General features: G+C 54.8%; 1 protein-coding gene across 4 annotated transcripts in view; it reads right to left on the bottom strand.

The window, feature by feature from the left end:
• The window catches only part of SLC25A25 (solute carrier family 25 member 25), an 82,005-nt gene that overhangs the window by 42,102 nt on the left and 14,848 nt on the right, over window positions 1-25,055 (bottom strand). For 2 of the 4 annotated variants that reach the window (XM_086924955.1, XM_086924954.1), the window contains exons 2-3: window positions 4,416-4,542; window positions 1,041-1,128 (exon numbers count right to left, since the gene is read on the bottom strand). In XM_086924955.1, the coding sequence (XP_086781081.1) occupies window positions 1,041-1,128; window positions 4,416-4,542 (215 nt within the window). Of the gene's footprint in view, window positions 1-1,040; window positions 1,129-4,415; window positions 4,543-10,645; window positions 10,855-25,055 lie in introns of those variants that run through there. The other 2 variants (XM_086924956.1, XM_086924957.1) reach the window with 2 other exon arrangements.

Genomic DNA, 25,055 nt, shown 5'->3' with positions numbered 1-25,055 from the left:
GAGACGCCAGAGCCCTACAGCATCAGCGAGGGAGGAGCCAGTTCTGCACTCTTAAGGCTCAACAAGACCACATCAAGAAAAGAGCAAAAGTGACAGACTTAAAGCAATCCTATACTTACTAGGTGACAGGACCCCAGAAATATCCTGTCCTAATTCTGAAACAGACAGACGGATTGGGAAGCGAAAACAAGAGGGAGAGAACAGTACATGAGAGAGGCAGCGGTTAACATTCAACCCAGAGCCCTCCACCACAGTAGCAGAGCAGACACAAGCACCCCAAAATGTTGCACATGCAGAGCTCCATCAACAAGGGCAGGCCCGAGGGCCACTAACCTTTGTCCACAAGCTGACCACACACTAGCCATGAACATCCTGATCACACAGTGCCCATGGGCTGGTAAACAACCACCAAAAAGTGGCAAAAAACACTATTCACAACCTATCACAAACAGACTCCAAATTTTGCCCTAACATTGGGTGCTGGGCTACAGCTGGCAGTTTCTCGCCCACACAGAGACCAAGAACCACCGCTGCCCACAAACTGCCACCACTGAAGGAAACAAGCACTTTTTGGCCATACGTATTCCCTCGAGCTGACAGACTAGCAAACACAAAAACCCCAATGCCCAGAATGTACCCTGAAAGGCAGGCCAAACAACCTTTCAACCTAAAAACGTTCCTCAGAAAAGAAAACCTGCAGCTTCCCAGAAACTGGCAAGTATCCTCTCCCCACAAGCTACCCCCAAAGATGAGCCGTAACCTCAGCCGTCCATGAGCAGCCCCACAGAGGCTAACACCCACCTTTGTCCTCAACTGGCTTAACAGATTAAAAGCAGTTTCTGCCCACAGACCCACAATACCACCTCTTCTGACAATTTAGCTCCTTAAATAACTTAAACCTACGTGTGCCCCATCCCATTCTCCGCTGCCTAAAGATCCGTTTTACATGCCCAGTTCTGCCACTTCTGTCTGACTTGCCCCCACACACTCCCTGCATAGCTCGACAGGCCAGGGGCTCCAGGCACGGCAGGACCACTCACCTCTTGAGAATCTTCTCTGCTTGTTGCTCAGAGATGCTGACACCCAGATCTCGAAGAGACTGCGTGATCTCCTGGGCATCGATGCGGCCTGTGGACAGAAGAGGTGGTCAGTGATTTATGGACAGAACGGAGGGACCAGACCCTTACCAGCAGTTCAGCCAACAGTCCCAGCAGTCTCCCCTTTGCAGAGTGTACTCAGGCAGTGGCGCTCCCTCCATACCAATCTGAATTTGCCAAAGTTCCACATGGGGTTCCACAGGGATCTTCCATCAGTCCCATCCTATTTAATGCCTACATGCAACCTCTGATAGGCATCATTAAGGCTTATGACATCAGCGTGATCAACTACGCTGACGACACACAGCTTATGATTTCCCTTAATGGTGCTCAGACGGATTCACTGGAGAGTTTCAATGCCTGCATGCATGAAATGGTGGCATGGCTAAAGGGAAACTCGCTCCAGTTTAACAGCGGAAAACCAGATCATGCAGTGCAAAGTGGGGAGAATTGCCAGAAGCCTGCCTGCAGACTTTTAGCCTTTAGCCTCGGATGGACCGCTGACACCAGTAAATACAGTGCGGAATCTAAGGGTCAGCTTTAATGAAAATTTAAATCTGGAGACCAACGTCAATAAACTGGTGGGTAGTTGCTTCACTTTGATGCGAGGTCTCCGAAAGCTGCCGCCTCTTCTACCAATACAGGCAAGAACAACTGTAGTCAGGAGTACCAGCCTCAGCCGCCTGGACTACTGCAACACCTTATTACTGGAATCACCTGGATATCTGATTTCCAGACTGCAGAGTATCCAGGCGGAAGCAGTTAAGCTGGCACTCTCACGAGCCCGCAGATCCTCTACATCTCTAGCGTTGGCTGACCTGCACTGGCTCCCAGTGCCTCAGAGGATCCTCTTTAAGTCCCTGTGCACCGTCTTCAAAGCAGTACATGGTCATGGTCCTAAACTACTGCAAGACAAGTTCCAGTGGTGAGAGCCCGCACAGGCCCTCCACTCCTCGTCCACTAACCTTGTCAGAATACCTAGGATTAGGAAAGCGACCCAGGGTGGCAGAGCTTTTAGCGTAGCAGCAGCCCGCCTCTGGAACAGCCTTCCACTCGGGATCAGGAAAATCAGCTAATTAATGCTGTTCCGCAAAAAAATCAAGACCTGGCTCCTCCCAAAGGTATAACCCCCCCCCCCCCCCCCAGGGTAGCAGTAACAGACCCTCATCGAGACATCCTCTTCCTGCTCTCAATACGGTTTGTTCTTAGTTGCACCTTTCTTAAGCACCAGGATGCCCGCAGGGTTACAGCCTGCTCTACAAATGGTATAAATAAATAAAGCACTCACTCCTAGCTTTCAGAAGCACATTCTTTAACTCTGAAATGTCACCTGGAGCACCTCGCCATCCAATAATATAAACCTCAAAAACCGGAATGCTCCAGAAGCAGGTATTGCTTGAAGCCCCCCCAGAGCCCACTAGGATGTCATCAGCGTATGCAGCTAATTTCACTTGCGTGTCCCCGAAGTTCACCCCGCTATCTCTTTATTTTGTTTTATATCGGAAAGAAGCGGTTCAAGGGCCAAGAGAAAAAGGGCTGGCGAGAGAGGGCGGGCTGGCGAGAGAGGGCAGCCTTGCCTGGTGCCTTGTTGTAGTTAAAATGAGTCAGTTAATGGCGATTCTAGCGGTCGGTGAAGAGTAAAGGGCCATCACCATATTAATGTAAGAGTTCCCCAGATTGAAGGTTTTCATGCAATGTTGTAGAAAGGACCAAGAAACTATTGAACGCTTTTTCAGCGTCAAGTGTTATGGCCACCGTTGGGGAGGGTGTAATTTTGGCTCTCTAAAGGATGTGGCATAATAGTCTCGTATTGTCGTTGTATAGCCGATGTTTTAAAAACCCCACCTGGGAGTTGCTAATTAATTTAGGGAGAATGGAATGGAGTCTACTCGCCAGAATTTTTGCATACATTTTGCAGTCCAGATTTATAAGCGAGATGGGGGCGATAATTTTTAGTTAGGAAAGGGTCCTTTCCTTCCTTCGGAATTACAATTATAGTGGCTTCGCTCTTCATTTCGAGACACTGCCTGAGGAGGCAACCGAATTAAAGAGTTTTAAGAGTATGTCGGTAAAGGATTTATCAAAGGCCTTGTAGAAGCTTGCCGAGAATCCATCCGGGCCAGGGCCTTTGTTGCTTTTGAGTGATTTAATAGAAGTAAGTATTTCCATGTCTTTGATGGGGGACCCTATTGTGGAGCTGTCTTTGGCAGAGAGTTTGGGAAGGTTCAGACTATCAGGATAATTAGTGCAAGCAGTTGGGTTGAATGACATTTTTGTAGAGGTCTTCATAGAAGGTTTTAAAGGTGGCTACAATTTTTCTTGTTTGGTGTGTCCTAATCGATCTGCGGTTAGAAGTCTCTCTCGGAAGAACAAGAACTTTCTAAAGTATTTTCTAGTAGAGGCTCAGATTCCTCACCAACCCACCCTCTTCCACCATTCTGTGAAATGGACTTCCGAAGTTCTTTAAAAAGATACAGAATCTAAAAGATCAGCACGCTGCACTATCTGATCTGATCTCCATGGCTCAGAGTCCAACAGCGCAGACAAGAGATCAGACAAACTGGTGTCATCGAGCGGAGGTGCCGGAAATATGCATCCAAGGAGGATGGAACAATCGTGGAGCCGCACGATGCCCCCTACCAAAACGCACAGCAATTACTTTCAAGTTTCCGGATCCAGTTTGTTGAAAGGGTAAATCACAAGGTGAGGAATCTGCGGTTAGAGAAGCTACCAGAAAAGGCGTTACCAAAGATAAGTTGTTCTTTCCCCGACGCCTCACTGCTCACCTGTAGCTGCAGCACACAACATTAATTAGAAGACCTTTCAGAAGAAGCCCAAAACCTGCCTACTACCCAAAGCCACCAACACACCTTAATCCCCAGAGCCCCATTACCCTGAGCCTGCTCACTCACCTGTAATGCCCACTACTTACCTGAAGCACCAGCACTCCCCGGAAGATCCCTCACCTTAGCAGAGGCCCCAGAGCCTATCACCTAAAGCCCCACAGCTCACCTTAATCCTCAGAGCTCCATTGCCCCTCAGTCACGGCTAGCTCCCCACTCACCTGGAGCTCCAGAACACACCTGAAACTCCAGCAGTCAACCGAGGCCTCCCGCTCGTCAGGAAACTCCTGAACTTATCACCTGAAGCTCCCAAGCTCACCCTAATCCTCAGAGCCCCCATTACCCGGAGCCACTTGCTCACCTGCAGCTCCAGCGCTCACCCGAGGCCCCGCTTATCTGGAGTACTCCAAACCACCCAAGCCCCCATTAACCAGAGCCACTTGCTCACCTTTAACTCGCCCTTCCCCCTGCTCACCATCGTTCTTCTTGTCAAGACTCTTGAAGACCAGCCGCAGCTTCTTCTCATGGTCATGCAGGTAGTGCACAAACTCTTCGAAGTCCAGCTGCCCGTCCTGGTCCTTGTCTCCCGCCTTCACGATTTTCTGCAAGAACACAAAGAAACACTTAACTTCCCATGTTCTGAGCCTCGCGGGAGCTAACAGGCGCTCTCCTAGGCAGAGGACTGTCATGTGCTAGGCTTCACAGCGCTATATCCATGCACAGCATTAGACTGCATCACCTGACACAAGCTTTGGCAAAGTCAATAGGTCTCTGCAATTAAAGGGCTACAGGGGTTGGCAATGTTAATGCATTTGTATTTGGTGCTGGTTTTATTGAAATACAGGTTTTCAGCCGAAGGACGGTCCCGTACCTGCTGCTGGCCGTTATGTCACCACTGAGCGTCGCATAGCATTTGCCAGTGGTATTGGTATAAAGTCAGTATTCTAGCTTTCACAACCCTGCCTTGGAGTCTCTTCCATTTGAATGACCCAACTCATTTGTCAGCAGACATGGAGAGGGACACTTTCGCGAAGCAGGAATCGTTCTAGTGCACCCACCGCAGGAACATCCCTAGCACCAGAAGAGTTTGCTGTAAAGCATGAATAGCACATTTCACACATGTTGCATGTTACTGACTGCACGCTAGTCCTGCCATTATCTCGCCATCCAAAATCCATTAGCATTCTCTTTGTTTACTGCTTTGCGTAATTCAAGACTTAAAAAGATCTGTCCCCATGTTCCTGAATGGGAGACTTTTTGAGCCATAGCTTTCCGTGCTCGGAGAAAACAAACACGAGTGCTCGTGAAAAGCGCTGTTAACCAAAGAAAAAAGTAGTCCTGAAAAAATGTTCTTGTTGGAACCGGCCTCGTGGCGTGTCCCGGACTACCGCTACCCCTGTTCCCCGAGCGAGAGCCGCACCTTCCGCCCCTCCGGGCCGCCCACGGCTCTTCCCCGACAGAACTCAACCTCAGAGACACCCCCTTCTCGGCAGACCCGGGGCCTTTCCAGAACCCCCGTCTCAGGGCCACCCGCCATCTTGGACACTCCACGACCAGGCCTCGTGGCCTCGGGTCAACCTCAGCCTCAGGCCCAGCCAAGCCCCGACATCGAGGCACCACCATCCACCCAGGGGATAAAGAGACCACTTGGCGAGTCAATGGGAGAAGGAGTTTCGATGGCCCCCATCCGCCTGGTTTCGATCGCCCTCGGCCTCCCTGGGCGCTGGCTCCACCCCCTTGCTGGGTGTCTGGACTCACTCATCCCGGACCCCCCGACCTCCAAGTGCGAGGGTCCGGACATCAAAGGGCACCAGACCTATAACTGGGGCAGCTCCAGAGCAGGAAGGCAGTTGTATCCTGGAGTCGAGAGACACAGATGAACTCATCTTCTTGCAACCTTCCTTGGAGTCCTGCTGGCGCTGCCGCGGCTCATCTTCGTGAAACATCTTCGAAGGCCTGCTGGCGCTGCCGCGGCCCATCTTCGTGAACTATCCTTGAAGGCCTGCTGGCGCTGCCGCGGCTCCTCTTCGTGAACTATCCTTGAAGGCCTGCTGGCGCTGCCGCGGCTCATCTTCGTGAACCATCCTTGAAGGCCTGCTGGCGCTGCCGCGGCTCATCTTCGTGAAACATCTTCGAAGGCCTGCTGGCGCTGCCGCGGCCCATCTTCGTGAACCATCCTTGGAGTCCTGCTGGCGCTGCCACTGCTCATAGTCGTGAACCATCCTTGGAGTCCTGCTGGCGCTGCCGCGGCTCATCTTCGTGAACCATTTTCGAATGCCTGCTGGCACATACAGCGCACCTTCAAACCAGTGTACAAGACCCTGCAGAGCTGTGTGCAGGCCCAGGGGCCACAGACAGCGCACCTTCAAACCAGTGTACAAGACCCTGCAGAGCTGTGTGCAGGCCCAGGGGCCACAGACAGCGCACCTTCAAACCAGTGTACAAGACCCTGCAGAGCACTGTGCGGGCCCAGGGGCCACAGACAGCGCACCTTCAAACCAGTGTACAAGACCCTGCAGAGCTGTGTGAAGGCCCAGGGGCCACAGACAGCGCACCTTTAAACCAGTGTACAAGACCCTGCAGAGCTGTGTGCAGGCCCTGGGGCCACAGACAGCGCACCTTCAAACCAGTGTACAAGACCGTGCAGAGATGTGTGCGGGCCCAGGGGCCACAGACAGCGCACCTTCAAACCAGTGTACAAGACCCTGCAGAGCTGTGTGAAGGCCCAGGGGCCACAGACAGCGCGCCTTTAAACCAGTGTACAAGACCCTGCAGAGCTGTGTGCAGGCCCTGGGGCCACAGACAGCGCACCTTCAAACCAGTGTACAAGACCGTGCAGAGATGTGTGCGGGCCCTGGGGTCACAGACATCGCACCTTCAAACCAGTGTACAAGTCCATGCAGACCCATGAACAGGCCCTGGGACCGCAGACAGCGCACCTTCAAACCAGTGATCAAGAGTCTGAGGAACTGTGTGCAGGCCCTGGGGCCACAGACAGCGCACCTTCAAACCAGTGATCAAGAGTCTGAGGAACTGTGTGCAGGCCCTGGGGCCACAGACAGCGCACCTTCAAACCAGTGTACAAGACCCTGCAGAGCTGTGTGCAGGCCCAGGGGCCACAGACAGTGCACCTTCAAACCAGTGTACAAGACCCTGCAGAGATGTGTGCAGGCCCAGGGGCCACAGACAGCGCACCTTCAAACCAGTGTACAAGACCCTGCAGAGCTGTGTGCGGGCCCTGGGGCCACAGACAGCGCACCTTCAAACCAGTGTACAAGACCCTGCAGAGATGTGTGCAGGCCCAGGGGCCACAGACAGCGCACCTTCAAACCAGTGTACAAGACCCTGCAGAGCTGAGTGCGGGCCCAGGGGCCACAGACAGCGCACCTTCAAACCAGTGATCAAGAGCCCGAGGAACTGTGTGCAGGCCCTGGGGCCACAGACAGCGCACCTTCAAACCAGTGTACAAGACCCTGCAGAGATGTGTGCAGGCCCAGGGGCCACAGACAGCGCACCTTCAAACCAGTGATCAAGAGCCCGAGGAACTGTGTGCGGGCCCAGGGGCCACAGACAGCGCACCTTCAAACCAGTGTACAAGACCCTGCAGAGCTGTGTGCGGGCCCTGGGGCCACAGACAGCGCACCTTCAAACCAGTGTACAAGACCCTGCAGAGATGTGTGCGGGCCCTGGGGCCACAGACAGCGCACCTTCAAACCAGTGTACAAGACCGTGCAGAGATGTGTGCGGGCCCAGGGGCCACAGACAGCGCACCTTCAAACCAGTGTACAACACCCTGCAGAGCTGAGTGCGGGCCCAGGGGCCACAGACAGCGCACCTTCAAACCAGTGATCAAGAGCCCGAGGAACTGTGTGCAGGCCCTGGGGCCACAGACAGCGCACCTTCAAACCAGTGATCAAGAGTCTGAGGAACTGTGTGCAGGCCCTGGGGCCACAGACAGCGCACCTTCAAACCAGTGATCAAGAGTCTGAGGAACTGTGTGCAGGCCCTGGGGCCACAGACAGCGCACCTTCAAACCAGTGTACAAGACCCTGCAGAGCTGTGTGCAGGCCCAGGGGCCACAGACAGTGCACCTTCAAACCAGTGTACAAGACCCTGCAGAGATGTGTGCGGGCCCTGGGGCCACAGACAGCGCACCTTCAAACCAGTGTACAACACCCTGCAGAGCTGTGTGCGGGCCCTGGGGCCACAGACAGCGCACCTTCAAACCAGTGTACAACACCCTGCAGAGATGTGTGCAGGCCCAGGGGCCACAGACAGCGTACCTTCAAACCAGTGTACAAGACCCTGCAGAGCTGTGTGCGGGTCCTGGGGCCAAAGACAGCGCACCTTCAAACCAGTGTACAACACCCTGCAGATCTGAGTTCGGGCCCAGGGGCCACAGACAGCGCACCTTCAAACCAGTGTACAAGACCCTGCAGAGATGTGTGCAGGCCCAGGGGCCACAGACAGCGCACCTTCAAACCAGTGTACAAGACCCTGCAGAGCTGAGTAGGGGCCCAGGGGCCGCAGGCAGCGCACCTTCAAACCAGTGTACAAGACCCTGCAGAGCTGTGTGAAGGCCCAGGGGCCACAGACAGCGCACCTTCAAACCAGTGATAAAGAGCCCGAGGAACTGTGTGCAGGCCCTGGGGCCACAGACAGCGCACCTTCAAACCAGTGATAAAGAGCCTGAGGAACTGTGTGCAGGCCCAGGGGCCACAGACAGCGCACCTTCAAACCAGTGTACAAGACCCTGCAGAGCTGAGTTCGGGCCCAGGGGCCACAGACAGCGCACCTTCAAACCAGTGTACAAGACCCTGCAGAGATGTGTGCGGGCCCTGGGGTCACAGACAGCACACCTTCAAACCAGTGTACAAGACCTTGCAGAGCTGTGTGCGGGCCCTGGGGCCACAGACAGCGCACCTTCAAACCAGTGTACAAGACCCTGCAGAGCTGTGTGCGGGCCCTGGGGCCACAGACAGCACACCTTCAAACCAGTGTACAAGACCCTGCAGAGCTGAGTGCGGGCCCAGGGGCCGCAGACAGCGCACCTTCAAACCAGTGATCAAGAGCCCGAGGAACTGTGTGCAGGCCCTGGGGCCACAGACACACAGCTCGCCTCCAATGCCCCCAGACACACAGCTCGCCTCCACTGACCAGATGTCGGGCCCATTGCCCCCGGGTGACGTCTGCGGTGACATTTAAAGTCACAAGACTCGTCTCACAGGACAGGCCGTGCCCCAGGAGGGCTCCGGATATAAAATGAGTTAAAGATAGTCTCACAACCGCCCCCTACTCCGGGCGCTGTCTGCGCAGAGGCAACACCTGGTTGGAACATGAACAGGGTCCAGAGTCCCTGAGGTAACATAGAGAAGCCGCCCAACACTCCCTGCCCCCGGGGTAACATGGACAAGCCCCCCAACAGTCCCTGCCCCCGGGGTAACATGGACAAGCAGCCCAACACTCCCTGCCCCCGGGGTAACATGGACAAGCCGCCCAACACTCCCTGCCCCCGGGGTAACATGGACAAGCCCCCCAACACTCCCTGCCCCCGGGGTAACATGGACAAGCCCCCCAACACTCCCTGCCCCCGGGGTAACATGGACAAGCCGCCCAACACTCCCTGCACCCGGGGTAACAGGGGGTAACAGACAAGCCCCTCAACACTCCCTGCCCCCGGGGTAACATGGACAATTCACCCAACACTCCCTGCCCCCGGGGTAACATGGACAAGCCGCCCAACACTCCCTGCCCCCGGGGTAACATGGACAAGCCCCTCAACAGTCCCTGCCCCCGGGTTAACATGGACAAGCCCCCCAACACTCCCTGCCCCCGGGGTAACATGGACAAGCCCCCCAACACTCCCTGCCCCCGGGGTAACATGGACAAGCCACCCAACACTCCCTGCCCCCGGGGTAACATGGACAAGCCGCCCAACACTCCCTGCACCCGGGGTAACAGGGGGTAACAGACAAGCCCCTCAACACTCCCTGCCCCCGGGGTAACATGGACAATTCACCCAACACTCCCTGCCCCGGGGTAACAGGGGGTAACGGACAAGCCCCTTAACACTCCCTGCCCCCGGGGTAACATGGACAATCCATCCAACACTCCCTGCCCCGGGGTAACATGGAAAATCCGCCCAACACTCCCTGCCCCGGGGTAACGGACAAGCCCCTCAACTCTCCCTGCCCCCGGGGTAACATGGAAAATCCGCCCAACACTCCCTGCCCCGGGGTAACGGACAAGCCCCTCAACTCTCCCTGCCCCCGGGGTAACATGGACAAGCCCCTCAACACTCCCTGCCCCCGGGGTAACGGACAAGCCCCTCAACACTCCCTGCCCCCGGGGTAACGGACAAGCCCCTCAACACTCCCTGCCCCCGGGGTAACGGACAAGCCACTCAACACTCCCTGCCCCCGGGGTAACATGCCGCACTGCCTGCATACCTGCCTCACTGTAACATGGACAAGCCACCTCCAGAGTCACAGCAAACACTCATGCCACCCACCTCTTGCCACTGGTGGTAGGTTATCGCCTCCAAGACCCCACGGTGGCACCTCTCCTGCCACCTACCTCTCGCCACTGGCGGTAGGTGATAACCTCCTGACATCTCCAACATGGCACCTCATGCTACCCACCTTTGCCACTGTGTTGTTTGTCGCCTCCCGAGACCCCCACCGTGGCACCTCTCCTGCCACCTACCTCTCGCCACTGGCGGTAGGTCGTCACCTCCTGCGCGGGCACCAAGAGGCTGAGTTTGAAGATGGACTTGAGCTCCGAGGGAAGCCTCTGGGACTCGAAGTACTGGAACTCTGGCTGGCACCCGTGTGCCAGGGGCACGTAGAGGCCGAGGCAGAGCATGGCGAGGGAGTGAGTGGGTGAGGGAGGGCCGGCCTCTACTCTATAAGGAGTGCCCGGGGCCCGCCTGGCAGCCTCACGGGCGCTTGCACAAGAGGCACCGGTCACACTGGGGGCAGAGTCCACGCTGCCTACGTCAGGGAGTGTCGTCACCAGCTGCAGGGGGCGTAGGTCACCCCCTCAAGAGAAAGGACATTCCCTCATTCTGACACCCAGGGGAAGGGGCACAGCGCCCTGAAGGGCGGCAGGCCAGGCTTCTAGGCGCATCTGGAGGGAACCTCGCTATGTGTGGCAAGTGCCCCGGGCCCGAGACACCCAGCAGCGCACAAAGGGCCCCCTGTCAAGGGCCAAGATACAGGGCCCACAGACAGTGCACCCCCAACACAAGAGGCCCCCTACATGGCCCCACAGAGCACCCCCCCTCCAACCAAGCCAATGAGAGCCCGCCCCTGGAGTGGGCCCAGTAACCAAAGAGCCCCCTGTCAAGGGCCAAGACATGGCCCCACACAGAACCCCCCCCCCCCCCAACACCAAGCCAATGAGAGCCCGCCCCTGGAGTGGGCCCAGTAACCAAAGGGCCCCCTGTCAAGGGCCAAGACAGAGGGCCCCGGCATGGCCCCACACAGAACCCCCCCCCCCCCGCACCCCAAGCCAATGAGAGCCCGCCCCAAGGAGGGCCCCGCAGTGGTGGGGGAGCCCTGTACCCAAAGGAAGAACAGCCATGGGCCATGCCCACCACTTCCGCTCGCCCCTTTCTGCCCACCTCCCCAGTCGCATTTGCTTTTCCTGAAACGAACCAGGCATTTAAATCAAAATTACTCGCACGACTTGTGAGAAGGTGGCCTGATATGCAGTGCTCACTATTCTAGTGAACACTATGTATCAGTCCAGCAACCCTTATTGATGGTTGGTTGTAAGTCAACCTTATAGACCAGCTATCCTAGTAGCGTGGATACGAGCAGTCTAAGGCTAAAGACTCGAGAGGGCGTGTTAAGCCAGCTGTTTACCACACATATACCCCTTGAATACCAAGTGAAAGGACACCACACAAGTGTTATGAAAATAAACAGTTATTTATTTAAAGATCACAACAGCCCTGTACTCTTTATGAGGACAGGGTACTAAGCACAAACCAAAACTCTTACAAAAATACTTAAGTTAGCACAGTATATACAAATGCCCGAGGGGCACGGAAAACCATATACTCTGAAAGTGGAATGCGAAATTCCTAGCAGGTAAGTACAGTACTAATAGCTTTTGGAATCGCTAGGACTTGACTAGGGAATCGTTAGATTACTTCTAGGAGGCCTAGGGGACTCGGGTGCAGTGTGTGCACTCTCACGCGAGATGCGGGACAAAAGTCTATGGTAGCTAGGAAAGAGAAAGTTAGTGTTCTCGGGCGAACCCGACCTGGTAGGGAGAAAACGAAAGTAGATTCTGACCCTTGGATAGTGAGGCTATGCTGGGGCACCGAAATGCCGAAGTTACCTAGCCCAGGGGCTGCAGCTGCATAGGTCTGAAAAGACGTCGGGAATCCTCGTAGACGGACCAGGAGCCGGAAGAAAAGATGCTGGCCGGTGACCAGTGAAGAAAGTTCAGTTGGATCCAAGCCTGGATCTCGAAGACAGATGACACCTGAAAGCAGAGGGGACCAAGTTCGAGACTACTAGCCAGTAGTCAGTGGGCACCAGGAGGGCACCGGATGGTAGCCACCTCGACAAGGTGAGTGGGTGACGCTTGACTCGAAGATCTCACGGACCAGGAGGCGTTGTCGGCGACCAGGATGGAGGATCGAGCTGTCCCACGAAGATAGAAGCTGTCGGCGTCGCTGGACCCAGGATTGGGCAACAAAGCCTTGGCAAATTCAAGCCCACGCGGTGAACCTAAAATGGCGTCTGGAGTGGACCAGGAGGGTCCGGGGTGCCTCTCTTGAAGAAGGAAGCAAGGGCCAGCCTGGAGCAACCAGACCAGCAGTCGTGAAGTCGTTGGGCGTCGTTCAGAAGGCCACAAGCCAGCCGGCTAGTAGCCAAACAACGCGGTGCACAGCAAACAGCAGAAGGGCCCCACGCCGATCGTGGAGATGCAGGGGGGCTGATCTTGGGTGCTGGAGCTGCGCAGGGTCGGGGCTTCTCGGACCCCAAAGCACTCACCAGTGGAGGACACGGTGGGCTTGCAGTAAAGATGTCGTGCAGTCTTGGCGATCGTCGGTCCCTTGAGGTCTCGTCGCACTCACGGTTCTCAGCTTGGCTGTAGAGGTGAGTAGAGGTCAGAGGTGCCAGGGAAGCCGGGTCTCGTCGAGCTGGGTCGTCGGATTCGTGATGAAGGACTTGCAGCAGACCGCAGTGTTCTTTAGGATGGTGCCTGCGGATGCAGGGTGACTACTCCTTAGCCACAAGGGAGAATCTTGAAGAAGAAATCGTGAAGTCCTTTCGAAGAAAGTGGTATCTTGATTCCAAAGATGATCTAATTTTAACAGGGGGCCCGCTCCCATCTTTATACTAAAAAAGGGGGCTGACCCGGTGACTAGGTCCTGCCTATGGGTGGGACTAGGTGGGGGGTGGTTACACCCCTCAGCCATGCCGGACTTCCCCAGGCCAGGGGCTGGTGTGCCCCTGGAACTGGTTCAGACCGGCCTATGCGTAGTGAGCACCGGGGTGCCACTCAGCAGTCACCTTCCTGTAAAGCCCTGCCTACCCAGGATACACAAAACCATGTCTGGGACGGTGCTAGCACCGCCCCTGACAGGAAACCCTTTGTCCAGGCTCCCCTCGCTGGAAGGACTCCCAGCTGCAGGGGGTCAGACTCGTGTCTGTGGTGGCAGCATCCATTTTGTGGAGCTGAGGCTTCAGTTAACTTTAACCGGGGTTCACAGTTACATACATGTCGTGTCCCTCTAGAAGGGTGGAATGCTAACCCCGTCGCCAGAATTGGCGAGGGGTTAGTATTCCAATTCGTATGACACCTTACTCGACATGTTTTGATAAAGCAATACCAAAGATAGCATTTAACCGCGAGGATTATAATGCACTTAAGAGTATATGGTATGCGATATCACGGAACAGCTATTAGGACTTGATTCCGCAAGCTGCAGACAGGCTCAGCTCATGCCAGAGCACCATCTCACACGATTCCAAGCACTCTGCCTTCAGGATTGTCAAGGCCTGCCATAAGAGTGACTGATAGGAATCTGTATGTCCATTTTAGGGTTAGGTATAGGGATACTACACCTACAGCAAAGGGTGATTACACGACTTTGCCCCAGCTGTCATGCAGCCAGTTGTGTCAGATTTAGGAGGCCAGCCAGGGGTGGCATAATACATGCTGCAGCCCCTGGCAGCCCTGGGTACACCTATGCCCTGAGTTACAGGGTCTGATAAGGTGGCCCAGTACCAATTGGAAATGTACCTAGGGTACATGGAATCCATTTTAAAGAGAGAGCAGTAGGCCTGGGGTCCTGATTGGCAGGGTCCCAGGTCGACTATGTCCAAAACCAGCTAAAACACAGGGCAAAAAGTTGGGGGCAACCATAGTCAGGATGTACCTTCCTACACAACCCCCCCCCAAACGAAAGGAGATAAGGCTATCCTTGTCCAGGTAAGCCTCTATTACCTAAGTGGCCATATAAGGAAGTACCAGCTCTGGCTTGGTTTCCCCCTGTGTCATGGTCCACTAGGCAACCCCTCACCCTAAGGGTATCTGAGGGTCTCCACCATAGGGAATCTCTATCTCTGGTGTTTCTTGGGAAAGAAGAAGGCTGATGCTGGGATGGAGTGCTGAAGTGAGGCTCCTCTACCTTTGGGCCCAACTTCCTCCAATCACCATTCATCATGTGTGCCTTTCTTTCTTTAGCTGAGATGCACTGAGCTCTCAGGGTCAGCCTCTGGCTACCTAAAGCTGGAGGCTGAGTCCCTCTGTTTGGCTTACTGGAGGGACAGGTCAGGTCTGGGGTTTTTAGGCCCCATGTTTGACTGTGCCCAACAGTGTCCAGCTGTGGGAGGTCCCTACCTACTTTTAAGGGGGATCCCTCAGGAGTCTGACTTACTTTCACTTGGCTAGGTTTACCAGCTTCAGTGACCCTAATCTGCTGATTAAGTGGTTCCTTTGGACAGGGGGCCCTTTGAGGTCCACCACTGGCCTCCCTGACCTCCACAGCCCTGGGCTGACTGAGACAGGGTAGAGAGGTGCAGGTTACCTGCTCCAGACTGGGTCCCACCTGGGAAGGGTCCACTGCCATCAGGGGCTCTGCCAGGCTAGGCCTGACTACCTCTGGGGCAGTTCCTTCAACAGGGGTAGAGTCAGTTCCCTGAGGAGGCTGGCTCTCACCTAGTGTCTGGGAGGGGGAAGACTTTTCTTCCTCCTCAATGCTCTCTGTTTGAGTGGAGTGATCCATTGTTTCAGGCTTCGCAACCTCACTATCTGTCTGAGTAGAGGCTGAGACCATTTCAACCTTGCCAACCTTTTCAGGAGGGCACTCAGTTTGTGTTTGGGCTGTGACTGTCACAGCCCTCCTATCCTGTTCTGGAAAGTCTGTCTGAGCCTGGGCAGTGGCTACCACTGCCCTTCCAACCTTTTCAGGGAGGACTGGTGCTTGGACTGGGGCTGTAGCTATTACTGCCCCACTAACCTGTCTGGATAGGCCTATCATTCTGGAATGAGTTTCTTGTTCCACCTCAGCCCATGCTGAGAGTTCCAGGTCATTCCCCAGTAAGCAATCTACAGGTAGGTTATCTGTCACTGCCACTCTCATGGGCCCTGTGACATTACCCCAGCTGAGCTTGACTACTGCCATGGGATGCCTCCTCTTCATTCCATGAATGTCTGTCACCTGATAAGTAAAACCAGGGGTCAGTTGAGCAGAGGGGACCAGATGGTCACTCACCATGGTGAGGCTGGCCCCTGTGTCTCTGAATGCCTCAACTTTCTGACCATTCACTAAAACTTCTTGTCTATACTTGCCCAAAATGTGGGGTCCAGTAGTGAAGTTGGCAAACCCCATGCCAGTCTCACAGACAAGAGTGTGGTCAGGGAACCTGGCTAGGCCATAGTCCTCCTGTTGGCCCAGAGTAATGCCCACCACATTCTTGGGGGCACTCCCACCACCTGGGGGATTACCACTAGTGGTAACAGGAGGTTTAGGAGTATTACCTGGGGGTATATTTCCCTTATTGCCATTTTTAGGGCAACTGGCATCACTTTTGTAATGGCCCACCTGTTTACAGGTATGACAATAAGGTTTCTTTTGCTCTGAAGGAGTGTTCTGGGACCCCCCACCCTTGTTGGAGTTTTGGGGCCCTTGGGAAGTCTTCTCTGTGGATTTATCCCCACCCTTCTCTTGAGGCTTGGTTAATTCCTTTTTCTGGTCACCACCCTGGTTTTTAGGCCTAACCCTGGTTCTGACCCATTTGTCTGCCCTCTTACCCAATTCCTGTGGAGAGGTCAACTCAGAGTCTACCAGGTGCTGATGTAATAGCTGGTTCTGACAATTATTTAAGATTTGCTCCCTCATAATTAGATTATACAATCCTTTAAAATCAGTAACCTTACTACCCAGTAGCCAGCCTTCAAAAGCCTTAGTGGCACAATCAACAAAGTCAGCCCAATCTTGAGACTGAGTTTTCTGGGTGTCTCTGAACAGCATCCTGTATTGTTCAGTGGTTAAACCAAACCCATCAACCAGTACATTCTTCAAGACTTGGTAATTGTTAGCATCCTCCACCCTTGTGGTGAGGAGCTTATCTCTACCTTTACCATCAAAGGAGAGCCACAAGATAGCTGCCCACTGACTTTGGGGAACACCCTGCACAGTGCAGGCTCTCTCCAAAGCAGTAATCCATTTGTGGATGTCATCCCCTTCCCTAAAGGGGGGCACTATCTTATTCAGGTGCTTTTTATCAAAACTCCTTTCCCTATTGCTAGGTTTATTGCTGCCACCAGTGGGAACTAGCCCACATAATTCTTGCTCTCTAGCAAGGGCAAGTCTCTCTTTGGCCAGGGCAAGTTCTTCCCTTTCAATCCTCAGTTTGACTGCCCTTTCTTCAGCTTCATACACTCTCCTCTTAGGGGAAGACATTCCTCTGTGAGAAGAGTTGAGAGAGCCATTGGTTCGAAAGGATCTGCTAGAGCCTCTTGATAGAGACCTAACTCGTCCATTCCCAATGTTAAGCTGACCTGAGAGTGGGCCCAGGAGTCCCCCAGTACCAAGCTCATGTCTGCTTAAGTTGGACCTGCTTAGTCTACTGACTTCTAGCTGTCCCTTATCTGCCTCATCCCCAGACAACTCATCCTCCTCCTCAGCATCATCTGCCTCATGGAGGGGATGGATATCAAAGGGACCCTGTAAGGAGGGCATACTTCCTTCTGGATTAGAAGGGTCTGGGTTACCAGCCCTACTGGCATCATAGGCCTCTAAGAGACCAATCAGAAAGGAAGTGGTGGGGTTAGACCCCTGTTTTAGTTTCCTGAGAGTACACACTTGTCTCATCTCATGGAAGCTAAGAGCAGTATATTTTGAAGGGATGACCTGTGGAGGGTCAACTGACACAAGGGGAGACTCAGTGTTTCCTCCTGTGACCGACATACTGCTTCTAGTGTGGTGTAAGTGATGCACCTACCTACACTATGTGTTACCTACTGGTCCCTTGCTAGAGTTGCAGCCAAGGTGTGCTAAGCCTTGAGGAGCTACAACAGCTGGTTCAGTAGAACTCAGAGTATTCTAAGCTTTAGTTATATGTACCTAACAGTACTTATGTGATCTTTCAACAAGATATTCTTAGGATACGTGTGGTAAAACAACAGCAAGCTCAAATCCCAACCGCTGCTCACCAATGTGAGAAGGTGGCCTGATATGCAGTGCTCACTATTCTAGTGAACACTATGTATCAGTCCAGCAACCCTTATTGATGGTTGGTTGTAAGTCAACCTTATAGACCAGCTATCCTAGTAGCGTGGATACGAGCAGTCTAAGGCTAAAGACTCGAGAGGGCGTGTTAAGCCAGCTGTTTACCACACATATACCCCTTGAATACCAAGTGAAAGGACACCACACAAGTGTTATGAAAATAAACAGTTATTTATTTAAAGATCACAACAGCCCTGTACTCTTTATGAGGACAGGGTACTAAGCACAAACCAAAACTCTTACAAAAATACTTAAGTTAGCACAGTATATACAAATGCCCGAGGGGCACGGAAAACCATATACTCTGAAAGTGGAATGCGAAATTCCTAGCAGGTAAGTACAGTACTAATAGCTTTTGGAATCGCTAGGACTTGACTAGGGAATCGTTAGATTACTTCTAGGAGGCCTAGGGGACTCGGGTGCAGTGTGTGCACTCTCACGCGAGATGCGGGACAAAAGTCTATGGTAGCTAGGAAAGAGAAAGTTAGTGTTCTCGGGCGAACCCGACCTGGTAGGGAGAAAACGAAAGTAGATTCTGACCCTTGGATAGTGAGGCTATGCTGGGGCACCGAAATGCCGAAGTTACCTAGCCCAGGGGCTGCAGCTGCATAGGTCTGAAAAGACGTCGGGAATCCTCGTAGACGGACCAGGAGCCGGAAGAAAAGATGCTGGCCGGTGACCAGTGAAGAAAGTTCAGTTGGATCCAAGCCTGGATCTCGAAGACAGATGACACCTGAAAGCAGAGGGGACCAAGTTCGAGACTACTAGCCAGTAGTCAGTGGGCACCAGGAGGGCACCGGATGGTAGCCACCTCGACAAGGTGAGTGGGTGACGCTTGACTCGAAGATCTCACGGACCAGGAGGCGTTGTCGGCGACCAGGATGGAGGATCGAGCTGTCCCACGAAGATAGAAGCTGTCGGCGTCGCTGGACCCAGGATTGGGCAACAAAGCCTTGGCAAATTCAAGCCCACGCGGTGAACCTAAAATGGCGTCTGGAGTGGACCAGGAGGGTCCGGGGTGCCTCTCTTGAAGAAGGAAGCAAGGGCCAGCCTGGAGCAACCAGACCAGCAGTCGTGAAGTCGTTGGGCGTCGTTCAGAAGGCCACAAGCCAGCCGGCTAGTAGCCAAACAACGCGGTGCACAGCAAACAGCAGAAGGGCCCCACGCCGATCGTGGAGATGCAGGGGGGCTGATCTTGGGTGCTGGAGCTGCGCAGGGTCGGGGCTTCTCGGACCCCAAAGCACTCACCAGTGGAGGACACGGTGGGCTTGCAGTAAAGATGTCGTGCAGTCTTGGCGATCGTCGGTCCCTTGAGGTCTCGTCGCACTCACGGTTCTCAGCTTGGCTGTAGAGGTGAGTAGAGGTCAGAGGTGCCAGGGAAGCCGGGTCTCGTCGAGCTGGGTCGTCGGATTCGTGATGAAGGACTTGCAGCAGACCGCAGTGTTCTTTAGGATGGTGCCTGCGGATGCAGGGTGACTACTCCTTAGCCACAAGGGAGAATCTTGAAGAAGAAATCGTGAAGTCCTTTCGAAGAAAGTGGTATCTTGATTCCAAAGATGATCTAATTTTAACAGGGGGCCCGCTCCCATCTTTATACTAAAAAAGGGGGCTGACCCGGTGACTAGGTCCTGCCTATGGGTGGGACTAGGTGGGGGGTGGTTACACCCCTCAGCCATGCCGGACTTCCCCAGGCCAGGGGCTGGTGTGCCCCTGGAACTGGTTCAGACCGGCCTATGCGTAGTGAGCACCGGGGTGCCACTCAGCAGTCACCTTCCTGTAAAGCCCTGCCTACCCAGGATACACAAAACCATGTCTGGGACGGTGCTAGCACCGCCCCTGACAGGAAACCCTTTGTCCAGGCTCCCCTCGCTGGAAGGACTCCCAGCTGCAGGGGGTCAGACTCGTGTCTGTGGTGGCAGCATCCATTTTGTGGAGCTGAGGCTTCAGTTAACTTTAACCGGGGTTCACAGTTACATACATGTCGTGTCCCTCTAGAAGGGTGGAATGCTAACCCCGTCGCCAGAATTGGCGAGGGGTTAGTATTCCAATTCGTATGACACCTTACTCGACATGTTTTGATAAAGCAATACCAAAGATAGCATTTAACCGCGAGGATTATAATGCACTTAAGAGTATATGGTATGCGATATCACGGAACAGCTATTAGGACTTGATTCCGCAAGCTGCAGACAGGCTCAGCTCATGCCAGAGCACCATCTCACACGATTCCAAGCACTCTGCCTTCAGGATTGTCAAGGCCTGCCATAAGAGTGACTGATAGGAATCTGTGTGTCCATTTTAGGGTTAGGTATAGGGATACTACACCTACAGCAAAGGGTGATTACACGACTTTGCCCCAGCTGTCATGCAGCCAGTTGTGTCAGATTTAGGAGGCCAGCCAGGGGTGGCATAATACATGCTGCAGCCCCTGGCAGCCCTGGGTAACCTATGCCCTGAGTTACAGGGTCTGATAAGGTGGCCCAGTACCAATTGGAAATGTACCTAGGGTACATGGAATCCATTTTAAAGAGAGAGCAGTAGGCCTGGGGTCCTGATTGGCAGGGTCCCAGGTCGACTATGTCCAAAACCAGCTAAAACACAGGGCAAAAAGTTGGGGGCAACCATAGTCAGGATGTACCTTCCTACACGACTGTTTCACATTTGTTTGAAGAACGACCAGGCCTCTTCGTCCTAAGAGTGACCCCAGCCCTTGTCCTGTCCTCGAGACTAACCCTTAGCTGAGGCCTATCCTTGACCCCAACCGTGACCATAGTCTTCTCCGTGACCCCAACCATGGTACCAACCCTAGTCCACACACTGGGGGAGGGCGACTCCCCCTGTGCCCGCAAACCCCCTGTGCCCGCACACTGGGGGGGCACGTACCCATCTGCGCTCGCACACGAGGGGGGCGTGCACCCAACTGATGGCCCAGAGATGGAAAAGAAACTGGTAATAAAATGTCATTTATTAACAATTTATTTAAAATCCCGCCTGAGCTGTACTTCAGGGGGCCTTTCTGACGGGCAGGGCACTTTAAGTTTGAATGTGCATGTTTTTTGGACTCTGAAGCCGCTGGATTAAAGAGAGCCAAGGGCTCCAGTGTCCTCGAAAGCATCGAAGGAGGCCGCTCCTCCAATCCTGGAGCTTCTTTCATGTTGCTTGAGAGCAGCACCAGGACTGGTTAGTGTAGTTTCCTGGGGCCCGCTGGAGCCTGCCTGGAGAAGACCCGAGCGAGGAAGAAGGCGCGACAGGAAGATAGGTGGAATTATTGATTTTTTCACTTATTTCTTACTCATTTTTGTCCCAAACACCCTCCTTACATGCCAGCCGCCAATGGATGTCACCCAAGAGGGTCGTGCTTGTGTTGAACAGGGTGAGGATGAGGCATAAGCCACCGCAGATGTTGCTTTTGTGTTCAGAGTTGTAGGGAGGCGATCCCTCAGAGGGGATCTCCTTGGATTCCAGGGTGCTGGGGGGGGTCTCTGGAGAAGGGTGCGGTGGGAGATGGTGTCAAATGCTGCTGAGTTCGAGGAGGTTCATAGCTGCAGCTTCTCCTCGGTTGAGGAGGCTACGATGAAGTCTACGGCAGTGATGAGGAAGGTTTAGGAGCGGTGGTTGGTGTGGAATCCAGACTGCGATGTAGAGAGCGTCGTCGCTCTCCAGGTATTCCGCCAGTTGGCGGTTCATGGTTTTTTAGGGGACTTGGACAGGAACGGGGAGGAGGGAGATGGGCCGGAAGTTTCGAGTTCGCTGGGGGTCGCGGACGGTTTCTTGAGGAGCGGTTTGACATCAGCGTGTTCCATTCATTGGCAAACGATGCGTTGAAGGTGGTGAGTGTGTTGCGGATTGTCGTGCTCCCAAGGTTGGAGATGTGGCGGGGGCAGGAGACCGTTCGTGCTCCGAGTGGCCGGAGATCATGATGGCGGGGGTGTTTTTAGTGGTGATCTTGCCCCAGGTGGATATCGCTGGTCTCTGTGGGAGCGATGAGACGGATGCCAGCGGCGGTGGGCTGGGCAATGAAATTTGGAGATCTTGTCAGAAGTAGTCCACCAGGGTGTCAGTGTTCCTGGGAGGGGGCGATGATGATTTCAGAGGCTGAGAGGTTGGCGAACTCAGACGATGTTGAAGAGATGGACACTTCCAACTCCACACTGAGGTACACTCTCCTCCAGGACCGTGCCCCAGCTTCTACGACGCCATCTCCAATTTCATTGCACCGCTCGCCATCGACTACAAGCACTACATTCACTTCGGAGACCTCAATTTCCACCTTGACGACGCCAACACCGACAACCTCCTCCAAAGCATGAACGCCCTCGGCCTCACCAAACTAGTGACCTACTCAACACACATCGCAGGGTATACTCAAACCCATCTTCAGGGCCAGCAACAGTCCATTTCAGCCACGTCACAAACTCACCTAGAAAGCACATGCCATCGTCCACTTCATCACGGCCCCCTCTGACCACCAAACAGCCTAGCACCTCTCACTGAAGCTGAAACAGAGCATCAGAGAGCCAATGGACCATCTCCCTCCGCCCCTCCCCCCAGAGACCTCAACCAACCTACAACAGAAGTGACGGAACTGGAATGAAAAGCTACACAACTGGAGGTTAGCGGCACGCAGCAGCTGGAGGGAGCTGGCACCCGGAGCTGGCACTGGGACCAGTGCCACCGGTGCCACCCCACTGTGAGACAGTCCTGCTGGATGGGCTGGTCTGCGGTGTAGTCACGAGGACAGAAGAGTGGACACATAGGGAATGGTCATGTACCGATGCAAGGTCATCAGGTGCTGATAAGAGGCAAGTAACATCTCAAACAGATTGCGTGGCCCTCACAGTGATAACCTGACACGAGTAATGTGGGCTCATTGCCCCTTTCATCAGAAGCCCAAGGCCTTCCATCTCGTGACATCAGAGCCAGTGCCAGGGGGAGGGGGGGCATCAGTCACACGACAAGCGCTAACATAAACTCTCCGGAAATCATAGGGCAGTGGGAGCACGAGCTCCAGCCTTTAGAGCCGGGTTACCGGGGAAGGGGGTGCAGGTACTGGAGCCAGAGTCTACCAGAGGACCACCAGCAGTGCCGGGTACAACAGAAGCACCCGGCACAGGGAGCCAAAGCCCACCCAGGACAACCAGCAGTGCCGGATACAACAGAAGCACCCAGCCAGAGTCCACCCGGGACCCCCATCAGTGCCGGGTACAACAGAAGCACCCCGCCACAGGGAGCCAGAGTCCACCCAGGACCACCAGCAGGGCCGGGTACAACAGAAGCACCCCGCCACAGGGAGCCAGAGTCCACCCAGGACCACCAGCAGGGCCGGGTACAACAGAAGCACCCCGCCACAGGGAGCCAGAGTCCACCCAGGACCACCAGCAGTGCCGGGTACAACAGAAGCACCCCGCCACAGGGAGCCAGAGTCCACCCAGGACTACCAACAGTGCTGTGTACAACAAAGGCACCCCGCCACAGGGAGCCAGAGTCCACCCAGGACCACCAGCAGTGCCTGGTACAACTGGAGCACCAAGCCACAGGGAGCCAGAGTCCACCCAGGACCCCCAGCAGGGCCAGGTACAACAGAAGCAGCCCGGCACAGGAAGCCAGAGTCCACCCAGAACCACCAGTGCCGGGTACATCAGAAGCACCCGGCACAGGAAGCTAGAGTCCACCCCGGACCCCCAAAAGTGCCGGATACAACTGGAGCACTAATCCACAGGAAGCTAGAGTCCACCCCAGACCCCCAAAAGTGCCGGATACAACTGGAGCACCAATCAACAAGGAGCCAGAGTCCACCCAGGACCACCAGCAGGGCCGGGTACAACAGAAGCACACGGCACAGGGAGCCATATTCCACTTAGGACCACCAACAGTGCTGGGTACAACAAAGGCACCCCGCCACAGGGAGCCAGATTCCACCCAGGACAACCAGCAGTCCCGGGTACAACTGGAGCGCCAATCCACAGGAAGCCAGAGTCTACCAAGGACCACCAGCAGTGCCGGATACAACAGAAGCACCCGGCACAGGGAGCCAGAGTCCACCCAGGACCACCATTAGCGCCGGATACAACAGAAGCACCCGGCACAGGGAGCCAGAGTCCATCCAGGACCACCAGCAGTGCCGGGTACAACTGGAGCACCAAATCACATGGAGCCAGAGTCCACCCCGGACCCCCAGCAGTGCCAGATACAACATAAGCACCCGGCACAGGAAGCCAGAGTCCACCCAGGAGCACCAGCAGTGCCGGATACAACAGAAGCACCCCGCCACAGGGAGCCAGAGTCCACTTAGGACCACCAACAGTGCCGGGTAAAACAGAAGCCCCAATCCACAGGAACATAGAGTCCACCCAGGACCACCAACAGTGCCGGGTAAAACAGAAGCCCCAATCCACAGGAAGATAGAGTCCACCCAGGACCACCAGCAGGGCCAGGTACAACAGAAGCAGCCCGGCACAGGAAGCCAAAGTCCACCCAGAACCACCAGCAGTGCCAGGTACAACAGAAGCACCCGGCACAGGAAGCCAGAGTCCACCCCGGACCCCTAGCAGTGCCGGGTACAACTGGAGCACTAATCCACAGGAAGCTAGAGTCCACCCAGGACCACCAGCAGTGCCAGGTACAACTGGAGCACGAATCCACAGGAAGCCAGACTCCACCCCGGACCCCCAAAAGTGCCGGATACAACTGGAGCACCAATCCACAGGAAGCCAGAGTCCACTCAGGACCACCAGCAGTGGCAGGTACAACTGGAGCACCAATCCACAGGAAGCCAGAGACCACCTAGGACCACCAGCAGGGCCGGGTAAAACAGAAGCATCCGGCACAGGGAGCCAGATTCCACTTAGGACCACCAACAGTGCTGGGTACAACAAAGGCACCCCGCCACAGGGAGCCACAGTCCACCCAGGACCACCAGCAGTGCCGGATACAACTGGAGCACCAATCCACAGGGAGCCAGAGTCCACCCAGGACCACCAGCAGGGCCTGGTACAACAGAAGCACCCGGCACAGGGAGCCAGAGTCCACCCAGGACCACCAGCAGGGCCTGGTACAACAGAAGCACCCGGCACAGGGAGCCAGAGTCCACTCAGGACCACTAGCAGTGCCGGATACAACAGAAGCACCCGGCACAGGAAGCCAGAGTCCACCCAGGACCACCAGCAGTGCCGGGTACAACTGGAGCACTAATCCACAGGAAGCTAGAGTCCACCCAGGACCACCAGCAGTGCCAGGTACAACTGGAGCACCAATCCACAGGAAGCCAGACTCCACCCCGGACCCCCACAAGTGCCGGATACAACTGGAGCACCAATCCACAGGAAGCCAGAGTCCACTCAGGACCACCAGCAGTGC

The sequence above is a fragment of the Lissotriton vulgaris genome, chromosome 5 (genome assembly GCF_964263255.1).
Source record: "Lissotriton vulgaris chromosome 5, aLisVul1.2, whole genome shotgun sequence".
Taxonomy (NCBI): Eukaryota; Metazoa; Chordata; class Amphibia; order Caudata; family Salamandridae; genus Lissotriton; species Lissotriton vulgaris.
This window is presented reverse-complemented; position numbering and strand designations above follow the sequence as displayed.